Raw genomic sequence first — 21,232 nt, forward strand, 5'->3', positions numbered from 1 at the left:
TATTTTTTTACTATAATCCTTATGGTTTCAATACATGTAAAAAAAAATAAAAAAATAAAGACAGAAAATCTCCAATTATGAATTTAGTCAGTTCTAGAGTTAATTTCAGTTGAAGATAATAAAAGGTTTCTGACCTTTAGAGCAAAAAAAACAAAAACTTTGCAATATACCATAGAAGTGCTCCCTTTCTGTCAACCATTGCTCTCACATGGCCCCTGATGTCCATATGATGCCATGTCACATGATCCAGCTGCAAATAGTAATAGGACATACAGTATCTGTCCACATCAACACGTTTGTGACTCCTATTACCCTGGGTTCACACCTGAGCATTGCGCAAACGCGCGTTTTACGCGCGTTTTTGTCGCGCGTTTTTATGCGCGTTTTTTGTAATAGTAAACGCACGTTTGACGCGCGTTTGTGTCATTGACTGCAGTGTCCTATGGCCACAAACGCGCGTCAAAACGCCCCAAAGAAGCTCAAGTACTTGTTTGAGCGTCGGGCGTTTTACAGCGCGTTCGTACGCGCTGTAAAACGCCCAGGTGTGAACCATTCCCATAGGGAAGCATTGGATTTCATGTCTTGAGCGTTTTACAGCGCGTTTGAACGCGCTGTAAAACGCTCAGGTGTGAACCCAGGGTTAGAGTCATGGACATCTCGACACAGACTAGTCACTAGTGGCTGGGGGCAGAGGAAGAGATCTAAAGAATATTGTAGTTTTTATCTTTTCCTTTGCCACAGATCTGACATTAAGAAATATATGCTGCTATTGTGAAGGGTTGTACAAGCCCTAGGTACAGATGACCAATCCCCAGGATCGGTCATCAATGTCAGATCGGTGGGGGTCCGACACCCCGACGATCAGCTGCATTGGAAGCAGAAGGGTCTATTCACTGTGTAGTGTTTTTGCCGGATGACTGCAGTGAATGGAAGCAAGCTTAGTCTCCCGTCCACTGCGTTTTTCCCCAGCAGAAATGACCGGGTGACAGACCCCTACTGATCCAATATTGACATTTTCATATTTTTCTAAAGCCCAAATCCATTGAACACTTTTTTTTTTTTTTTTTTTTTTTTTTTTTACTTTCTATTATATCACGGTTGTTTCTAACATATCTGCAACTTTAGTCATATCTGCAAAAGAAGGACCCCTTGTAGAATGTAGAGCGACAGATAAGACTGGCTTGTATGAATGCTAGTAAGAGCGGTAAGCGCTTAGCTAGACGTTTCACTTGACTTACTGTTGTACGGCATTGATTACTGTGCTCTTATACTGTGATCAGTGGATCATTTACTGTAGATGTGTTACAATTGAAATTTGTGTTTTTTGTTTTTTTGCATCTTGACTGGAGGCTGGACCTCGTTTGAAGTCGAGACTGATTTTTGTAACGAGTCTGTATTTTGTTTGTTGATTACTTGACTATAATAAACACTGCTACGGAACGTCTGTGTTTTGTGTTCTATTTTGTAAATAAATAAACAATAAGAAACTTTGTTGCAGTAAACGACAAGTTGATCAAAATAGGAGGTACAGCCAGAAGACCTTGGAACTTGGATTGATTTCAGTGGGTAACAAGGATAGTTTTGATGTAAAAAGCTAGCGACAGACACGAGATAAAAGTAGTTCAAAGCTGTAAATCTCAACAGGATCGGCCAACTAGTGTCCGACTCTCCCCCAATGACAGATGCAAGAGGAAATATGATCATACTTTACATTTGTCTTCGTAAAATTGGAGCATTTAAACTGGACCCTGGACCTACTGCAAACCCACCCAGGAGCACCACCTATTGGACAGGGTTTATATAAACTCCACCTAATTTTCGAGCTGGTACCAGCTGAATTTCCCAGGGTGGTCTCCAGAAAATTCAGAACTGCTGCCAACTATGCATTATGCTTAGTTCTTTTGGTAAATATGCGGCAGCTTATTCTCTTCTATCCTTTTAAAAACATTCACACTCGGCCGAGCATGCAAGTGTACTGTGGCATTGGAAAGAACAGCTATCCATCCCATATCTATCTATCTTGTATAATAATATACAATGGGGCTGATCTAGGTAACGTAGCTCAGCCACATTGGCTTGAACGGGACTGAGCTGCAACTAGGCCACATGACTGATGTACAATGATGTCACATGGTCTAGGAAGAAACCTAAGCACCCCTGGAGCGTTGCGGCCTCTTCCAACAGCTGACCGGAAGGAGTTTTGGAAGTCAGACCCCGCCAATATAAAATATCTGAAGGATGACGAAGATGTATGCCGACGATAGGTCATCAATATAAATTCCCAGATAATCACTTTAATATCCATCTCATATCCCATATTTATCTTGGCTGACCAAGCATGTTTATGGTGGAGTTAAATTGTATTCTAAATATGCTAAAAATATTTTTTTGCAATACACTATTTATTTATTTATTTTTTTACTTCTCCATGCAAATAACAAACTTTTAAATCCATACTCCCATACATCACTGTATCGGAGCACAGATTGTAATCTAAAGCATGAACATCACCTAAACGTCAGGTGTCTATTTTGCACAGAAAAGTATTTGAAAAAATGTTTTAGTACATTTAGAATATTAATTAATAAAAGGTTATTTAAAAATTTAAGTACACTTTAAGATCCATCTATCTTGGCCGAGCATGCGTGTTTATGGTGGAGATGGAAAGAACAGTTATCCATCTATCTCATAGCTACTGACGCCATACTGTATTTGTCTCCCTACCCATTTCATTTGTCTGCGTCACCTATCATGTACTCCCAGGAACAGATAGGAGCTGTAGGAAATATACTTTTTTACAGCTAGATGGCGCCAGAGTTCAAGCCTTTTGCATGGTCAGAGAAGGGACACTTATGGTTCATTATGTGAAAGATCCATTTTTCCTGCATATCTATACACTTGGTTTTCTTTTACACTAGTGCACAAATTATCTGAATATAGAAATTTCTAAAACCCAAATCGCATCAAATAATGAATTATTATGCAAGGCTCTAATATACAGAGATGAACTAAACAGTTTCTGGATCAATGTTGTATGCAAATCCATACATCAGATTAAAAAGAGGGACATTTATGGAGCAAAGAGGAACTTGGGTCATAAAGAGGGACACTTGGGAGGTCTGCTTCTGTATAGACACACAATTGATAAATACTCTTAGCAGTGACTTGACAACTCCAGTCGGCTCCCTGGATATGCTGAGGGTTGTAGTTTAACAGAAGTTTTTTTGTTTTGTTTTGTTTGAAATTATTATCAGGGGGTGATGCTGCTTTCTCAGTTGCCTGATAATCTTATTGGCAACCATTGCATGAGCTGCACTATAAAGCTTCATTCACACGTCCGCGTCCGTGCACAGATCTGTAAGCAGGTGGTCAGTGATGCATCCGTGAAGGTCCCATGTTGGGTCCTGTGTGTCCGATTTTTGCTGTCCTTGTTGCATCCGTGTTTCACTGAAACTGCACAGCCGAAAAATAATTTTCAAAGAATCTCTTCTTAATGATCCGTGAAGCATGGATGGCATCTGTGGTTTTCACGGACCTATAGACTATAATGGGCGTGATGGATCCGTGAACGCGGACAAAATAGAGCATGCATAAGTGCTGAAAAAACGGACCCACGGACAGTGCTAAAACACCGATGTGTGAATACACACATTAAAATGAATAGGGACGTGTGCTGTCCGTGGAGAACACATGCAGCACACGTCCGTGAAACACCGACGTGTGAATGAGGCTTAATGCAATCAGTATTGATTGCCACCCAGCTTTCCTTGAAACAGATACAACCAAGAGAATTGGAAGCATTATGGCAGAAAAGGAGACCATAGTTCAGCCAGTATATGAACGAGTCTAAATCACAGCTCCTCCTATCCTATCAGTCAGCCCACATCCTCCAGCATACCTCACCTCCCCCGAATGTCGGTGGGAAAGCAGCTGGATCTATTATTTTGGGTCATGTTGCATGTGTGTTTCCAAGTTTGCAACTCTGGGTTAGGAACGCAATCGCTAGCAGCAGCGTCATGTCTGCCCTATTGCTCTGCATCGCTGGATTACTGTGTGGGATCCTGGTGCCCCCCTGGTGCACTTCTGCACAACACCCCAGGGAGATCCGTGAGTGTAACCTATACTGAACTACATGACTTAAAGGCATTGCTACTATATGGAAACTAACTTAATAACTGGTTTATTATACTAACATTAAGATAAGCATAGTAAACAATTATTGGTATTATGGTCAGCACTGGGGTCCACGTCAGGAAAAGAAAAGTACAGCTTCCAAAAAACATAACAGCTTTTATTGAACTTCCAAGTGCTACCCTGGCCCCCTAATACCCCAGACCTGAACCCAGTTGAGCATCTGTGTGACCCCCTCGATGGTCATGTTCACTCTATGGACCCTCCTCACGCCCCTCCAGCAGCTGTGGCACTGCAGGCAGCATGGCTCCAGATACCTGTGACAACCTACCAGGACCTTATAATATATATGTCACTCCCAGCCCGCCTAGCTGCTGTCCGTGCTGCACACGGTGGTTACTCTGGATATTAGCTGGTGGTCATAATAATGGGACACAACTTTGCAATACTGCCATATAATCCCATATAATACAGCCATATATTACCAAAATTATTCTGGCATATACAGTCCACATGATACTACCATATACTAAATAATGTGCAGTTTGCAAACACTGTGCGCACATCACTAATCGCTCGTACAGACTAGAACTCAGTTATTTGTGTTACATTATATTGGCAAACTCGTGCATTACATGTATCATGTGGTCATCAACTAAATTTGTTGTCAAATTATGATGACATCATTTATGACACAATCCAATCAGTGCTGCCACCCCCAACTGGTAACACCCATCTGGACCTTAATTGCAAACTGTTGGCAATTCACTTAAATTCTAGAATGAATAAAAGAAGGAAGGCATAACAGAGTCATAAGAACAGGCGCTCCAGAATTGTTATTACATGGGGAATGCAAGTAGTTACTAAACCAGATATGTCAGGAGGGGCAACAGGTCCATTTTAAGTATAATGCCACAATTTCCAATGATTGGGGCAGACGGTATGCCCATAGCAACAGCATAGGTTTCATTTCTTATTGAAAAAATTAAAACTCTGCTGTCAATGGGCAATGAAGACAACTTTTTGTTTGCCCTATTGGGTTTTACAAGGGAGCGGATATACGATATGACTAATACCAGGAGTAGCAGTTATACCCAGACAAGACCAAGAAGACAACAGTATTAGGGCTCATGCACACAAACTTCTTTTTTTCTGTTTCCTTTCCAATTTTTTACAGGTCTGTATGCAAAAACATTAATTTCAATGGGTCCGCAAAAAACGTAAATGACTCCATGTGCATTCCGTTTCTGTTTGTCCATATGTCCGTTCCGCAAAAAATAGAATACGTCCTATTCTTGTCCTTTTTGCCGACAAGGACAGGCATTGTTACAATGGATCCCCAAATGATTATGGTTCTTACATATTCTTTAGATTTTTTTTATATCAAAAACGTTAATAAAGCCCAATTTATTTATTTCACTCCTAGGTGAGAGCTGTGATCTTTTATGGGAGGAAAACAATGTCACACATTTCTGCTACCAGTTCCACTTACAATCTGCTCTCTCGTGGAAGGCAGCTCGTGAGTCTTGTCAAGCTCAAGGGGGTGATCTGCTAAGTATCATGAATCTGGCAGAACAGAATCATATTTCCGGTAAATGCCTGACCGTCTAATGATCAGTGTAATTTCTTCTCTTTCCTTTAATGCAGTATTTATTTACAAATTTTACTATCGCATTACACGGAAAATTCTCTAGATCACATAAAAGTATTTAGAAAAATAGTTTCCCAGAAAATTGCTCTGTAAAAGGAAAGCTTCATAACAAAGAGCCCTACCTGCCCCCCGAAACCCTCATCAGGCAAAAAAGTCATATATAAATCTCATAGGACCCCATAGCAAAACTTAGTTAGGGGACATTCACACTAGCGGCACAAACCTCCGGCAGGCTGTTCCGGCGGGTAAACAGCCTGTCGGATTCGTCCTGCCACTAGTGAACGCGTGCCCCCGGACTACCGCTCCGGCCTCTTCGACTATAATGAGGGGGGGGGGGGGAGTTCCGGCGGCAGCACGGCAGTGTACGCTGAGAGGCCACCGAAATAAAAGTATGTGCCGCCAAGTGTACAAAGCACCCTAAGTTTTGCAATGGGGTCCTATGAGATTTATATATGCCTGATGAGGGTTTCGGGGGGCAGGTAGGTTACTTTGTTATAGAGCTTTCCTTTTACAGAGCAATTTTCTGGGAAACTATAAAAGTACGACATGTACTCGGCGTGAGCTGCCATGCTGCTGCCGGAACTCAGCCCCGCCCCCATTATAGTCAATGAGGCCGGAGCGGTAGTCCGGGGGCATGCATGCACTAGCGGCAGGACGAATCCAACAGGCTGTTTGCCCGCCAGAACAGCCTGCCGGAGGTCCGTGCTGCTAGTGTGAAACTAGCCTAAAACTAGCTGCCTGATGCTACCCCCAGGGGGAGCTCAGTTCATAGGAATTTATGCAGTTAACATTGAAATCTTTGCACCTAGCTCCATCTAGTGGTGACTGCTGGAAAATTGCAAAACTCATTCTGTATGCCTTATTGGAGTTAACAGATATAATAGAATGGGTTCACATCCAGCAAGCAGAGCTAACCAGACAAATAAAAACTAGAAACTGAAATATTTTCTGGAATATTCCAAAATCAGCCGATGCCTGTTTGTTCCCCTTGGTCAATGCAGAGAAGTTGAAGAATGTGGACACCATGGTATGGATTGGCCTTAATCAACTGGATGGGTTATTTGGATGGCAGTGGTCAGATGGAGCGGCCTTGGCGTTTGTCAACTGGAAAACAAGTATGGCTCATGTATAGGATAAATCATGTATAGAATGGTTGTGGCATTGAGAATAATAAAGAGGCATGCTGCAAAATATTCTTCTGTCAAAGGGCATCTGTCAGCAGATTTGTACCTATGACACTGGCTGACCTGTTACATGTGCACTTGGCAGCTGAAGACATCTGTGTTGGTCCCATGTTTATATGTGTCCGCATTGCTGAGAAATATGATGTTTTAAAATATGCAAATGAGCCTCTAGGAGCAATGGGGGCGTTACCATTACACCTAGAGGCTCTGCTCTCTCTGCATCTGCCGAGCCCTCTGCACTTTGACAGTACCAGACAGTGAAAACGTGATCACACCTGGCCCTGTCAAAGTGCAGAGGACTCAGCAGTTGCAGAGAGAACAGAGCCTCTAGGAGTAACAGCAACGCCTCCGTTGCTCCTATATTCTCTTTTGCATATATTAAAACATCATGTTTATCAGCATTGTGGACACATATGAACATGGGACCAAGACAGATGTCTTCAGCTGCCAAGCGCACATGTAACAGGTCAGCCAGTAGCATACGTACAAAACTGCTGACAGATGCCCTTTAAAGAACATGTGTCATGATCAACCCTAGTTAAGCAGGTATACTGCCTGGTAGGGTTATTCATGCTGAGTGCAAGGACCCCTCTACTGCAGCAATCCCATCTGCCTTCTCTTAGTCTAATGCTAATGAGGTGGTCGGAGCACCAGGGCCTAGCCCTCACCTCCACCCTACCGCCTTAGGCTACTTTCACACTGGCGTTTCTGGGTCCGCTTGTGAGATCCGTGTCAGGGCTTCTCACAAGCGGCCCAAAACAGATCAGTTCAGCCCCAATGCATTCTGAATGGATAAGGATCCGTTCACAATGCACCAGTTTGGCTCTGTTGAGCTTTCATTCCGGCTCTGGAGGCGGACACCAAAAAGCTGCTTGCAATTGGTGCAATTGAAAACGGATCCCCCATTGACTTTCAATGTAAGTCAGGATGGATCCGTTTTGACTTAGACTTTTTTTTTTAATGAATAATGCAAACGGTTCCGTTCTAAACGGATAAAAGCGTTTGTATTATCGGTGCGGATCAGTCTGTGCAGATACAAGAAGGATCGACACCGAACGCAGGTGTGAAAGTAGCCTTAGTCACTCCCTCCCAGGCATCATCACTGTCAGGTGTAATTAAATATATAATATGTATATTAATGGTTAATACCAGAATACTTATGGTGCAGATTCCTCCCCTTGGGTCCATGAGAGGAAACACTGTGGAACGTATTCTGCAGGAGGAGAACACAAGTGGCACAGCACTGAATGTGAATCCAAACTTCCTTATGCTTGTAAAAAGTACCTCACCCCAAGACAACGTGAACTCTACGGTGAGTACCGAGTCTTAGCCTGACCCACAAAAGTGATCCCATGGCAAGCAGAGTGGAGAGTAATGGGTGCTGCTGGCCTGGCTGAGCAAATGATGTAGGTGCTGGCTTCTAGGCACCAACAACCTGGTCAACCCTTACTCCTCCATATGGGTTACACTTAGGTATAGTTGGGCTGGTTACACCCCACAAAAATTGCAGTTTTAAGGGTGCCCTGACTCCAGAATTGTCTATCCATCACTTGTCACTCAGATCCCTACGCTTACCCAATCTGTCCAACTCCTGGCACCCCCACCGCACCAGTAACTATACAGTGGATGGAGGGCTCTGTACATCGTGTAATTTCCATCGCTGGCGTCCTGTAGCTCTGTTTCCATCCACCTGAAGAGGAGCTGAGCTGCAGTACCCAACACAACCTCGTGCTTCCAAGTTCTGTCCACTATATGGTTTCTGGTACTGGTGGCGGCCCAAAACAGCTGATTAGTGGGGGGTTCTGTGTGTCGGACCCTATTGATCTGATATTCATAACCTGCTCTGGGGATAGGTCATCAATATCCAAATCTGGAAAACATCTCGACTGTGCTGTCTACTCACTTGCTGTCTAATATATCTCAGAGTCAACAGTCACCAGATAATCCATGTCTTTCACTTCACATCGCTCTCTTACCAGAATTCCAGAGGAGCATGTATGGCCTATAAGTCTCCTCACCCCGATTAAGGCGCTCTCTCCCCAAGAAGAGATAGTACCCCCAGCTTGATGGGCAGGCCAATCGGTATATATGATGTAAGATAATAATGCAGGAGTAATAATCAGAAATTTTTCGATGTTCCCTCTGCATTTCATGGCTTGTATAACAGAGCACTGGAGGTACTACCCAACGCAGTGCGCGTCCGATTGGATCCCTTACAACCGGCGTTGTTGTAGACTCCAGAAGGAAGAGTTGGGCTGGTCCGAGGCATCTGCTGCCTGTCACAGTGATGGAGGGGAATTAATGAGCGCCAACTCACTGGCAGATGTGGAATTTCTAGTTCATCTCCTTGATGACGGTGAGCAGTTCTTCTCTTATTTCTTATCCTTTATGTATATACCACTGACATAGTCCGCAGCGCTGTGTACAAATCCATCCCAAGGCAGTTTACAGAGTGACCTCACAGATTGCGTACAGCCCTTCTACTCTGTGACACACATTGCTCTCTAGTCCCAAACCAGAGACAGTCTTACCCTGCTTCCCTCCTCAAAAAGAAACCAAATGTATAGGCAAGTACCGCGGGAGGCAAGGGAGGGAGTTTGGAGCCACTCCCTGGAAAGATGCCGCCCGAGGCACTGGCCCTACAGTGCCTAGTGGAAAATATGGCCCTGGACCTCTACACAGCCTGTCAAATTCAAAGGGTCACTTTCATTTCATCTTCTCTGCATCTAATGTACAAAGTATAAAGTGCCAGTGAGAGACGTCAATGGTACCACCAAACCTGCACAGAACCCTAATCATGTCCTTAGAAACTCCTATTACTTATAACAAGTGACCAATGTGCGGTTCCCTCAACAACTGGACATTATCAGTGTGCCGGCTGTGTCTCCTACTTCCCAACAATCATAAATACCATTTTAAATTACGGATGTTGTTTGCCTTTACATCACAGAATACATAAATCCAAATAATTTCCAATTTGCAAACTGGATTAAAACTGACGCGTCCTTAGGCATCTGGGGGTTCCAGCAGTAAGATCCCAAAAGTGCACTATGTTGTGGTCTGTATAGTTCCATGTAAGGAGGAGGTGGGTGGGATTAAGTTTCCCCTATGAGCATCATCTTGATCAGATACTGCATGAGGCATCTGATGGAGCTTCTGAACAGACTATATATTCACACACCTTGTAATCCATGATGGCCGTATACAGGATCTGTGCACTATGGATACAGCTGTGCGTACAAATCCATACATTCCTAACCACTCTTTTTTTTGCTCTATCTGTAAGAAAATGATTTTTTTAGGGTACATTCACACGGCCGTGGTGCCACTGTGCCCATGTTGCTGGTCAGCAAAACACGGGCACCGGGCGTGTGAACTCCGCTTTGCAGTGTGGACCCATTCACTTCAATGGGTTGGCAATCTGCAAGATATGGCTAAAGATGGCACATGTCCTATCTTTTTGCGGCACAGAAGCACAGACCTGGAAGCCGATAGAAACACACGGAAGACAAACCTGACAGGTATTTTTATTTTTAAAGAAAATGCAGCAGAAAGCAGAGGCTGACATAAAGGGCTCATGCACACGACCGTATGCATTTTGCGGTCTGCAAAACACGGAACCACCCCCTAAAAAAAACTGATGACGTCCATATTGCACCAGTTTTTTTGCAGATCCATTGTAACAATGCCTGTGTCCTTGTCCGCAAAACAGACAAGAATAGGGCATGTTCTATTTTTTGGCAGGACGGACTTGCAAACATATACGAAAACTGAATGCACACCGAGTCATTTCCGTTTTGTTTTTTTGTGGGCCCATTTAAAGTGAAAGCACACGGGCTGCACAAAAAATAAAATAAAAATTAACAAGAAAATACGGTCGTGTGCATGAGCCCTAAGACTTTTGCCGCTGATGGCCCTAGTGGATCAGATTCAGCCCCATTGTCACACTCTGCATTTCCGTGCTGAATCAACCCAAATCCTGAGCATGCTGCAGATTTTAAAATCCACAAGAAATGCAATATTCTGTGCATTTTTTTCTGCTGCATGTAAATGGGGTGTAAGTTGTCAATGGATGTGCAGGGTCAGTGGATTTGATGATGAATTAGGGTCCATTCACACGTCCATAAGTGTTCTGTGGATCCGCAAAACATGGACACTGGCAAGGTGCATTCCGCAATTTGCGGACCGCACATCTCCGGCACTGTAATAGAAAATGCCTAATCTTGTCCGCAATTAGGACATATTCAATTTTTTGGCGGAAACGGAAGCACGGATGCGGAAGTGCGGTTTCGGACAGCACATTTCATGAAAATGAATGGGTCTGTAACGGTTGCTGACCCATTTTGCGGACGTGTGAATGGACCCTTAGGAGCATAGTCAGGCATCGTTCTGAATCTCTCTCGTTATTACAGAAAACACCAGTGAAGCCTGGATTGGAATGAGCTCTAGTCACAGCGATCCTGCTGAGTTTCAGTGGTCGGATGGCTCAGCCGTGACCTTCACCAGCTGGCAGAGGCATGAACCCAAAATCACCCTGGAGGACAGTGACCTCTGCGTGTCGGTACACAATGCTGTAAGGTTTTCTGTTTTAGTGTATTCTACACAAGTGCTTGACTTTTTTGCTGTAGCTGCTCATTTTCCGTATCTTATTTGATTTAGTACCTTTTATGCCTCCTGCACATGAACGTATCTGTTATGTAGAAACACTGATACCGGTTGTGTGCATCCTGCATTTTCCTGTTCCGCATGTCCCACCCTATGCCTATAGGACACGTTCTATCTTTTTTTGCGGGATGGCGGAACGGACATATACGGATGCGGAAAGCACACATTTTTTCCTGCCCCCTTTGAAATAAAATCGGCCTGCATCCAATCCGCAAAAAATACAGATCAGAGATGGACTAAAAAAATACGTTCATGTGCTTTGGGCCTTACTCCGGGTTCACCGAGTGATCACAATTAGCCAACACTTTATGCTTTGTGCTGTGTATTCTGGGGGCAGAGGGAAGTGGATTGGGGAGTGAAGGATTACAATGATAGGTAACACTTGTATTGTAAAGATAAAGGGCAGATAACACGATTAAACCATTGAGAATCAAGGTGGTCATACACATTAGATATAATTTGGTTGATGATTGAACAGCAGTTAAACAATCATCTGGTGAACGTTTGTTTCGCAGGTTTTAGTCCATGTTGGCTATTACGGTTGTTCAATCTGCCCACGCACATTCAATGAAACCAGGGGATGGACCAAAGATCTTTTTGGGAATGTTTTTTCAAATAAAGATTTGATTCACGAAAATTAAAAGATCTTTCGTCCGACTATTGGGCAAAAATCTTAAAACATGGCCGAATTCTTTTCAGACAATAACAGTCCGTCATCGGTGTTTGTTTTGGTTGAAATCATCTGTTTTGATTAACTTCGGACTAATGTATATGGCCACTTTAAAGGGGTTATCCAATTTCTGAAATGGCCCACCGGATGTTTTCATCCATGTACAGGGAGAAGCAGCAGCGGCGGTGTGGGTACCAGGAGAGGCGCCGGGTGCGCGGTAAGTATATTTCAGAAATTGGATAACCCCTTTAAGTAAAAGACAACTCCTCCTCCCTCTGCATGGGGACCACTGCACACAGCATGCTATAACACTCTACTATATAAATCAATTAGATACTTTCTGTAAAGCAACTGGGCTGAACTTTTTGAGATGGCTGTAATGTGGTCTTCCTGCCCTGACTGTCTTGTTGCCACATGGTGCAGTACCCCAGAATAGGGTACCTGTAAAATAGCTTTTTGTTATTTGATGTTCTGATGTATTGTATTACACATATAGTTGTGTACGGATTAGTCAGGGTTAACAATCCTAACTCAGCCCTTGTTAGGAAGCTAAGAGATGGACTTGGGTCCATCTCTACTTTAGGCCTCATGCACACGGCCGTTGTTTGGGTCCGCATCCGAGCAGCAGTATTTGCGGCTTGGATGCGGACCCATTCACTTCAATGGGTCCGCAAAAGATGCGGACAGCACTCCGTGTGCTGTCCGCATCTTTTGCTCCGTTCAGTGGTCCGCAAAAAAAATATAACCTGTCCTATTCTTGTCCGCGTTTTGTGGACAAGAATGGGCAGTTATATTAATGGCTGTCCGTGCCGTTCCCCAAATTGCGGTAGTGTGCATGAGGCCTTAGTGCGAGTTTCGTCTTAGCGAAGGAGGACAGAGGATCTACATGCAGGCATGGGATACAGCCAGTTCCTTCCAGTTCTCCAGATCCAGTTGTTAAAATTACAACTGGATCGGAGAACCGTGTTACCGGCTGAGTCCCGATCCAAAGCTCTGGCGGCAGCAGGGCAGCTGGACATGTTCACTTCCATTGCTTTGCGCACCATTGATAGTTTAGCTCATTAGTTGGGTGGTATGTGTGTGTAGTGTACGTATATATAGTGCATTTATGTATGTGTGCCTGTATATGGCGTATATATGTGTATGTGTGTTGCATATATACAGTGTATGTATATGTAAACATGTGTCATGACGCAGTGTGTCCACCATTGAGTAGGGAACCTGTTAAAAATGTGAATCCCACCCCTGCCTACATGTGCTCAATACTCAGAAGACTAGGCCTGAGTCCCAGAGAACCACTATCACTGAGATATTTGCATCAAGAAAGCCACATCCAAAAATAAAAATAGTACATGTTCCATTTTTTGCGGTGCGGAGGCATGGAGAGAAACCCCACCAAGGCACTCCATAGTGCTTCCGTGCCTCAGTTTCGCACGGCACCTTCTGGATTATGGACCCATTCAAATCAGTGGGTCCGCTTCCGTAATAGTGTAAGCACACAGCCGGTGCCCGCATATTGCAGACCCGCTGTTTGTGGGACACAATACGGTCGCGCCCGGACAACGGTCGTGTGCATGAGCCCTAAGGCTGATGGAGACTTTACTGCAGTGAGAGGGACATTGCTAAGACACACTTAGACACGGTCCTGGCCAACTGTACCTTGATCCTATAGCCCTCAGCCTGGGAATTAGAGAAAAGTTTTGCAAGAACCTTATTGTCAGCCTTAGATTCTGCAGAGAGTGACTTTGGATTATAGAGAAAGAGTACTATAACCCCCATTATTACTCATATCTATACATTGCTGTCGGGGAATATTTGCACTGTGGTTTGGAACTGTGTTTTGATACTGTTGGATGTACTACAACTCCCATTCTGCACCTTAGTAAAGAGAGTCTTGTCTAATTCTTTACAACTTGCTGGGTTACCGACTCCTGCCTTGCACCCGTTTCAAACTAATGACACCAAGGGCACCCAACTACCATCCGGCAGGAGACCCAACATCAGCGTGTGCCCCGAGGGAAAAAAGGGTGAACCCTCTTGTCGCTGCCCTCCTAGGGAGCATCGGTGGGAGGATTGTCACTGTGATTTATAAGGATACCTCTTGCAGCCAGAGGCACTACCACTCCCATCCGACACTCCTCCTGGGCCGCTGCAGTAGCCCCTGTCCAAGGGGCTGCCCTGTACTGACAATGCCTCTTCAGGTCCCCTCGGACATGCTGGAAATACGGCGGGGGGATCCTTGATACAACAAAAAGCTTTTCTATCAGTTGTCCTCTCCTGATACTCCGTGAAATGAACATCTGTGCCATATTTTGATTGCAAAAGGGTCAAATTCCATTCCCGAGTCCCAAGAGCTTTGCTGTATGCCGTTGTTAGTTTTATTAGTGAGGAGGGGGAGGGTCACGATAAGAACATAAACCCTTCGGTCTGCCCCACAGACTATGCAAAGCTGGACAAGAAACAATATGGGACACAAAAATATGAAAACCTGTGCGTCTTACATATGGGTTTCATTCCGAATTTTTGTGCAGATATGGCCACCGATTTCACTGCGATGCGATGAACAGTATTTGTAGCAAAAATCGGTTGCAGATCTACAATATATAGGGTGGGCATGCTGCAGATTGTTTTACACTGTGAGTGAATGAGGTTTAAAGAAAACGCGATTTTGCAACTGCCATATGCATGCATTGTGTGAACTCACCCATAGGGTCCAAAACAGAAATGTTACCTTTTTATGTCAGCAAGCTGGACTACAGTGGCCTATTAAACTGGACAATTTTCAGGCTGATAAGAATGACCATTCCAGGTTACTGGCCGATATAATCGCGTCGCTGATCATGAGCAAACGCTCAGTTGTCGGCTGATTTGCATCTTTCAGTAATCAGGCGATAATCATTGGAACTGAAGGGGAGAAGAATGACTGCGGTAGCGATCTGCAATGGGGCTGAGAGCGATATCAAGCACAGCCGGTATACAATGTACGTCGCTGAGCGTGGTGAGCAGGGAGAAGGCCGCAGCACTCACTGGAGCGCTGGCGCATCCTCAAACAGCTGATCGGCGGGCGTCCTGGGGGTCCGATCCCCACCAATCAGATCCTGAGGACAGGTCATCAGTATCAAAATCCCTTTAATCCTAAACAAAAACCCCCAATAGGAGGCTCACCTCATGAAGTTGTGCTACTGATGGGCACAATTGTAGGCACGTGGTAAGGTCGCTGGATATGCAGCCGCAGTAGAGGTGCCCTCAGAAGACGTGCCCAAACCTCTCAGGAGAAAGATCTGTACTGTAGAGTTACTGCACGGCGCAGCCGCACAAGAGACCACTGCAAAGGTGATATGGAGACTTCTTTATTGGAAATCATGTAAGGAACAACACATTTCGGAGGATACAAACTTTCCCTTCTTCAGTTTATTGATGCATTGATAACCTGAAAAAGGGGGAAGTGTGCGTCCCCAAAATCCATTGTTCCTTGCATGAATTCTGATAGAGAAGTTTTCATATCACCTTCAGGTTGCGCGCGCACAATTTGCCCCGTTATTTATGCTCATGATTTTTCCGCACCTCATGCGGTTTTTATGGCTTTGTGTGAACCACATTTTTAATGACTCCACCCCCCCCCCCATAGAGAACATATTAAACGCCAGAAAAACACAAAATTTCAATGCATTTTTAACGCCAGAGACCAAAAAATAGCAGAGCAAAATAACCCTCATGGGACACATTTATCAAGAACAGAGTTTCAGACGCCATTCTTAATAAGCCCCTGCGCTTGCGGTGGATTGACGATGTAGAGGTGCCGGCCTCTATAAAACTTTGGCATATCCTCCCCGGATTCTAAATTTAAGACAGCTTCCTAGCCTTCTTACATCGACCATTTTCTACACCTAAACCAGGTGCCCACACCACGTCCCCTTTTTTTTTGAGCTGGTGTGAGCGAGGAAAAAGTCGCAGATTTTGCCGAAACAAGGCATGTGACAATCTGTGCCAGATATACGGCACAGAAAGGGGGAATATCTGTTTTTTAATGACCCCCCAATGTGTCCTGCATTTCATATTTTTCCCGTAGACCTTCAGCTAACCTCTGGAGATGGTGTTATTGTAACTGCAAAAAACACATAAAAAATGTAGGTGCAAAAACCGCCACTAAAAATGCTATTATTAATGAGTGGAGCCCTCCCTAATTCTTCTATTCTGATTTAGGACGGAAATTGGAAAGTGAGACCTTGCAGAAGAAAACTCTCATCCGTTTGTAAGAAACCCGGTCTATCCGAGACGGTGGATGATAACGACGATGATAAGTGTGCAGAGGTAAGCCAGGAGATACAGTCAATATGCAAGAAAAGGTTCAATCCAAGGGGTCGGCAATTCAAAATCTCCAGCAAGCTCTAAAATGGTTTAAAAAAAAACGGCACCATCCTCTGCGATGCTCCTTCATTTTTTTACGATAGGTGACCGCTGATGCAGCCAGGCACTATCCTCATTTACTATTGGGGATGTGCCTGAATTTAGTATATTTTGCAGCCAAATTCTGGCAAATTTTTGGCGGCACCGTGTTGCATCTTGTTTTAGGCTCCATTCACACATCCGCAATTCCGTTCCGCATTTTGCGGAACGGAATTGCGGACCCATTTATTTATACGGGTCTGCATTTCCGTTCCCCCAAAAAATAGAACATGCCCTACAAGAGTAGGCATATTCTATTAGTGCTGGCGATGTGCAGGATCTGCGGATCCGCAAAACACACACAGATGTGTGAATGGACCCTTAGACAGAGACCTATCCCTGAGGGAAGGCTCCCTGGTAAAGGGGAAATGTATGCATAAGGGCTTATACGCACACGAATGCATATGGGGGTCCGCAATACACGGGCACCGTTCTGTGTGCATTCCGCATCACGGATGCAGACCCATTGACTTGAATGGGTCCACAAATGCGGATCGGTGCAGAATGGGAGCACGGAACGGAACCCCACGGAAGCACTACGGAGTGCTTCTGTGGGATTCCGTAATTCTGTTCCGTAAAAAGATAGAACATGTCCTATCTTTTTGCGGAACACAGGGATGCGGACTCATACAAGTTGAATGGTTCTGGATCTGTCCCGGAGGCCTCACAAACGTTCTTCGGCCATTGGGGACCGCAAATTGCGGCCCCGGTGCATGGAACGGAACACCTACGTTCGCGTGAATAAGCCCCAAGTACGCTAAACTATATTTGGCATAATTATGTAAGTTATGTGTATACCAGGTTTGTACACAGCAATCATAGGGCTCCATGATATACCCCCCTTTCTTCCTTACGACCCCCAATATCATCAACACATTTGGATTTCTGGATATTAGATGGAGGAGGCGCTCTTAAATACTTCTGCATTAATTGATAAATCCATCCCCATACAGCTCCACATCTCATGCAGCCACCATAAGGGGGAACTCAGAGCTTATGGATCTATAGCACTACTAAGGAACTCAGGGCAAACTGTGGAAATCTGTGTGCAGTGAGCTCCCCCTAGTGGTGGTGGTGGAGAAATTCAATGGTTCTATTGAGAAGCAGGAGAACAAGTTCAGCAATGGGATCCTTCTAAGTTCTCACCACAGGCTTCATAGCATTTGTGTGTTCTGCCTCTATGGTACTGTAGGTACGCCACTGGTGTAATTATGTTTTCATTTGCCCTCCAAAGTCCTATGTTTGTGAGAAGGTTGCAGAGGGCTCTAGATGTTGTGCAATGCTGATCCCAATGATGTGAATGTGAGTAGAGTTGTAGTAACCAGCTATGTCCACTACACCATGGGTGGAGCTGTGTTGTTCCAGCATCTATTTATGGCGCCAGAGAAAAAATAAATAATCATCTGATGAAACTTCTTCCTAAATAGGGAGTGTGCCGATCTGATTAGAAGTTTGTGAGAGAGAAGAAAAAATAAAGAAAAAAATTTATGTCTTCTGGGAGACGTAGCCATACAACTTCCAGGATTTTAGTCAAACTTAAAGCAATTAAATATTATTATTCTGCAGAGTTGAAACCACTCAAAGCTCCAAGTAGTTAAAGAGGTACACCATGATTGATGTAAAGAAATAAAATCTGATATTATATGGTACAGGACAGTCTCTGCAAAGCAAGCACCATAGCCTCTGGGTGCCGCCTGTTTCATACAGCTCACATCCACGATCGGCGGTAATGCTGAGCGTGTACATTTAACCCCTCATATGGTCAAATGTGAACACGGCGTCTCATAGGATTAACACCCAGAAGTGCGCGCTTCGGTGTAATGAACGCCTCCCCTGGGTAGAGATCAGGGAAGGCGTTCATACATAGTAATGAGCTTGAGCCTGTACTAGGCTTCCAGGCTCATTACTCGTATATTACAGTTCAGGCCAGCAGGTGGCAGCACTGAAATCTAATATAGTGATTTTTGTATAGAATAAATGGAGCAAATTCCATTATTCTATACACATTGCAAACTAATGATTGCAAGTTGGGGTCCAATTGGGGATCTAACAAAAAAAAAGTAATATATAAAAATTAATTGCCCCCCTTTCCCCAAAATCAAAATAAATAAACAATTAAAAAATACAACAAAATGGGCATCACCACATGCTAACGCCCGTACTAATAAAATATATATATAAAAAAAATAATACTTCTCATACGGTGAATGGCGTAACAGGAAAAAAAAATTAAATGGCTAAATCGCTATTTTTTCTTCACTTTACGTCCCCCTAAAATTGATTAAAAGGTGATCAAAAAGTCACACACACTCCATGTGTATTAGATGGCATTAGAAAAAATTGCAGATCGTCCTGCAAAAAATGAGTCATCACATATCTTCGTAGACACAATTAAAAAAAGTTATGAGGGTCAGAATGCGGCGACTTGAAAAAAAGTATACATATTAGGTATTGCCGTGTCCGTAACCCCTGGAAAAATAAATAAATAAATAAATAAAAAACTGTGCCAAAATTACCAATTTTTTGGTCACCTTGCCCCATAAAGTGTAATAATGAATGATTAAAAAATCATATGTACCCAAAAATTGTACCAATAAAAACATCAACTCTTCCTGCAAAAAACGAGCCCCTGCACAAGACGATCAGCAGAAAAATTAAAAAAAATATGGCGTTAAGAAAATGGAGACACAAAAACATAATATTTTTTTCAAAAATGCTTTATTATGTAAAACTGAAACAAACAAAGAAAGTAGACATATTTGATATCATTGCGTTAGTAACAACCTGGTCTATAAAAATAGCACATGATCTACCCTGTCAGATGAATGTTGTAAAAAAAAAAAACTGTGCCAAAACAGCCATTTTTTGGTTACCTTGCCTCACAAAAAAATATAATATAGAGCAATTAAAAATCATATGTACCCCAAAATAGTACCAATAAAACTGGCACCTTATCCCCTAGTTTCAAACATTGGGGCCCCTTTTTGGAAGTTTCTACTGTAAGGGTGCATCAGGGAGGCTTCAAATGGGACATGGCATCTAAAAACCAGTCCAGCAAAATCTGCCTTCCAAAAACCATATGGCGCTCCTTTTCTGCTGCACCCTGCCGTGTGCCCGTACAGCAGTTTACGACCACATGTGGGTCATTTCTGTAAACCGCAGAATCAGGGTAATAAATATTGAGTTTTGTTTGGCTGTTAACCCTTGATGTGTTAAAGAAAAAATTGGATTGAAATGGAAAATCTGCCCAAAAAGTGACATTTTTAAATTTCATCTCAATTTTCCTTTAATTCTTGTGGAACACCTAAAGGGTTAACAAAGTATGTAAAATCAGTTTTGAGTAGCTTAAAAGGGTGTAGTTTCTACATTGGGGTCATTTATGGGGGGTTTCCACTAGTAAGCCCCACAAAGTGACTTCAGACCTGAACTGGCCCTTAAAAAGTGGTTTTGAAAATGTTCTTAAAAAGTTAAAGAATTGCTTCTAAACTTCTAAGCCTTCTGTGGCGAAACCAACCTCGCCACGGTGTTTTGGAGGGGGCTGTTTAAAAGCCTCTTGCCTCAGGATTATGGCCCATGCTAACTTTTGAACCCCTGAACCTATTCAAGTGAATTTTGGATAGGTTTGTCCCCCAAGTTATACTGTTTAAATTGATGTAAGTTATATGTATGGACAATGTAACCTCACAAAGTTGTAACAATTTATAATAAGTGTAACTTGTCAGCTTGGGAGGAATATGCTGGGTGTGGTTCTATTGTCCCATTGTCCCATTGTGTGTTTAAATGGTGATGCCTGTCCTGTTGTCTCCACATGTGTATTGGTGATCTCCCTTTGTCCTGAGAGATAATTGGATTGCCTTCGGTTGTCTCTGGGACAGAGAGGAGGAAACCATGATGCATTGTGGGGATGTGTTGTATCTGTTCTGTGTCGCAGTCTCCCTTCTGGTCCTCTAGGGGGCGGGAACGATTGGTTGCTGTACTTGCATTGTGTGTGTTGTAAGGTATTGATTGGTTGGATTTCAAAACCCTGTGGGCAGTACTATGTTTGTTTCTTATGAATAAAAGAGGCTGTATCTGAAGTACAGTCAGAGCACTGCTTGACCCTCAACACGGAGCCTTGTCTCGTTATTGGGGGGATTCCCTGTATGCTGTTGGAGACTGATTGCCAGGAGTGTAAGCCGATTGTATGCTTTTCCTGTTCGTCTGCCGGCAGCTATTCGCGAGGTTCCAGTTTGGAGTGCTATTTTGTATCCAGTTCGGGAGGTTGGTGTTCTGCAGTAGCTGTGCCTGTCTCTCAGAAAGGGGCATATCGCCTAAACGGATCTTAACCCCTTGTCTGCTGAAACGGTCCGTTACATTTTTTCTAAAGTCCTAAAAAAATAAAATAACATTTACAAAATGATGCCAACATAAAGTAGACATATGGGGAATGTTAAGTAATACATATTTTATGAGGTATCACTTTCTGTTTTAAAAGCAGAGAAATAG

At 43.6% G+C, this 21,232-nt stretch overlaps 1 protein-coding gene across 2 annotated transcripts in view; it reads left to right on the forward strand.

Moving 5' to 3' along the window:
• Positions 1 to 3,926: 3,926 nt before the first annotated feature.
• PLA2R1 (phospholipase A2 receptor 1) overlaps positions 3,927 to 21,232 on the forward strand; it is a 94,861-nt gene continuing 77,555 nt past the window's right edge. For both annotated transcript variants that reach the window (XM_044304937.1, XM_044304938.1), the window contains exons 1-7: positions 3,927 to 4,107; positions 5,558 to 5,722; positions 6,784 to 6,897; positions 8,135 to 8,278; positions 9,134 to 9,322; positions 11,379 to 11,539; positions 16,505 to 16,612. In XM_044304937.1, coding sequence (XP_044160872.1) covers positions 4,017 to 4,107; positions 5,558 to 5,722; positions 6,784 to 6,897; positions 8,135 to 8,278; positions 9,134 to 9,322; positions 11,379 to 11,539; positions 16,505 to 16,612 — 972 coding nt within the window. In that variant the 5' untranslated portion in view covers positions 3,927 to 4,016. The remainder of the gene's footprint in view (positions 4,108 to 5,557; positions 5,723 to 6,783; positions 6,898 to 8,134; positions 8,279 to 9,133; positions 9,323 to 11,378; positions 11,540 to 16,504; positions 16,613 to 21,232) is intronic.

This window comes from Bufo gargarizans, chromosome 8 (assembly GCF_014858855.1).
Source record: "Bufo gargarizans isolate SCDJY-AF-19 chromosome 8, ASM1485885v1, whole genome shotgun sequence".
NCBI classification, from domain to species: Eukaryota; Metazoa; Chordata; class Amphibia; order Anura; family Bufonidae; genus Bufo; species Bufo gargarizans.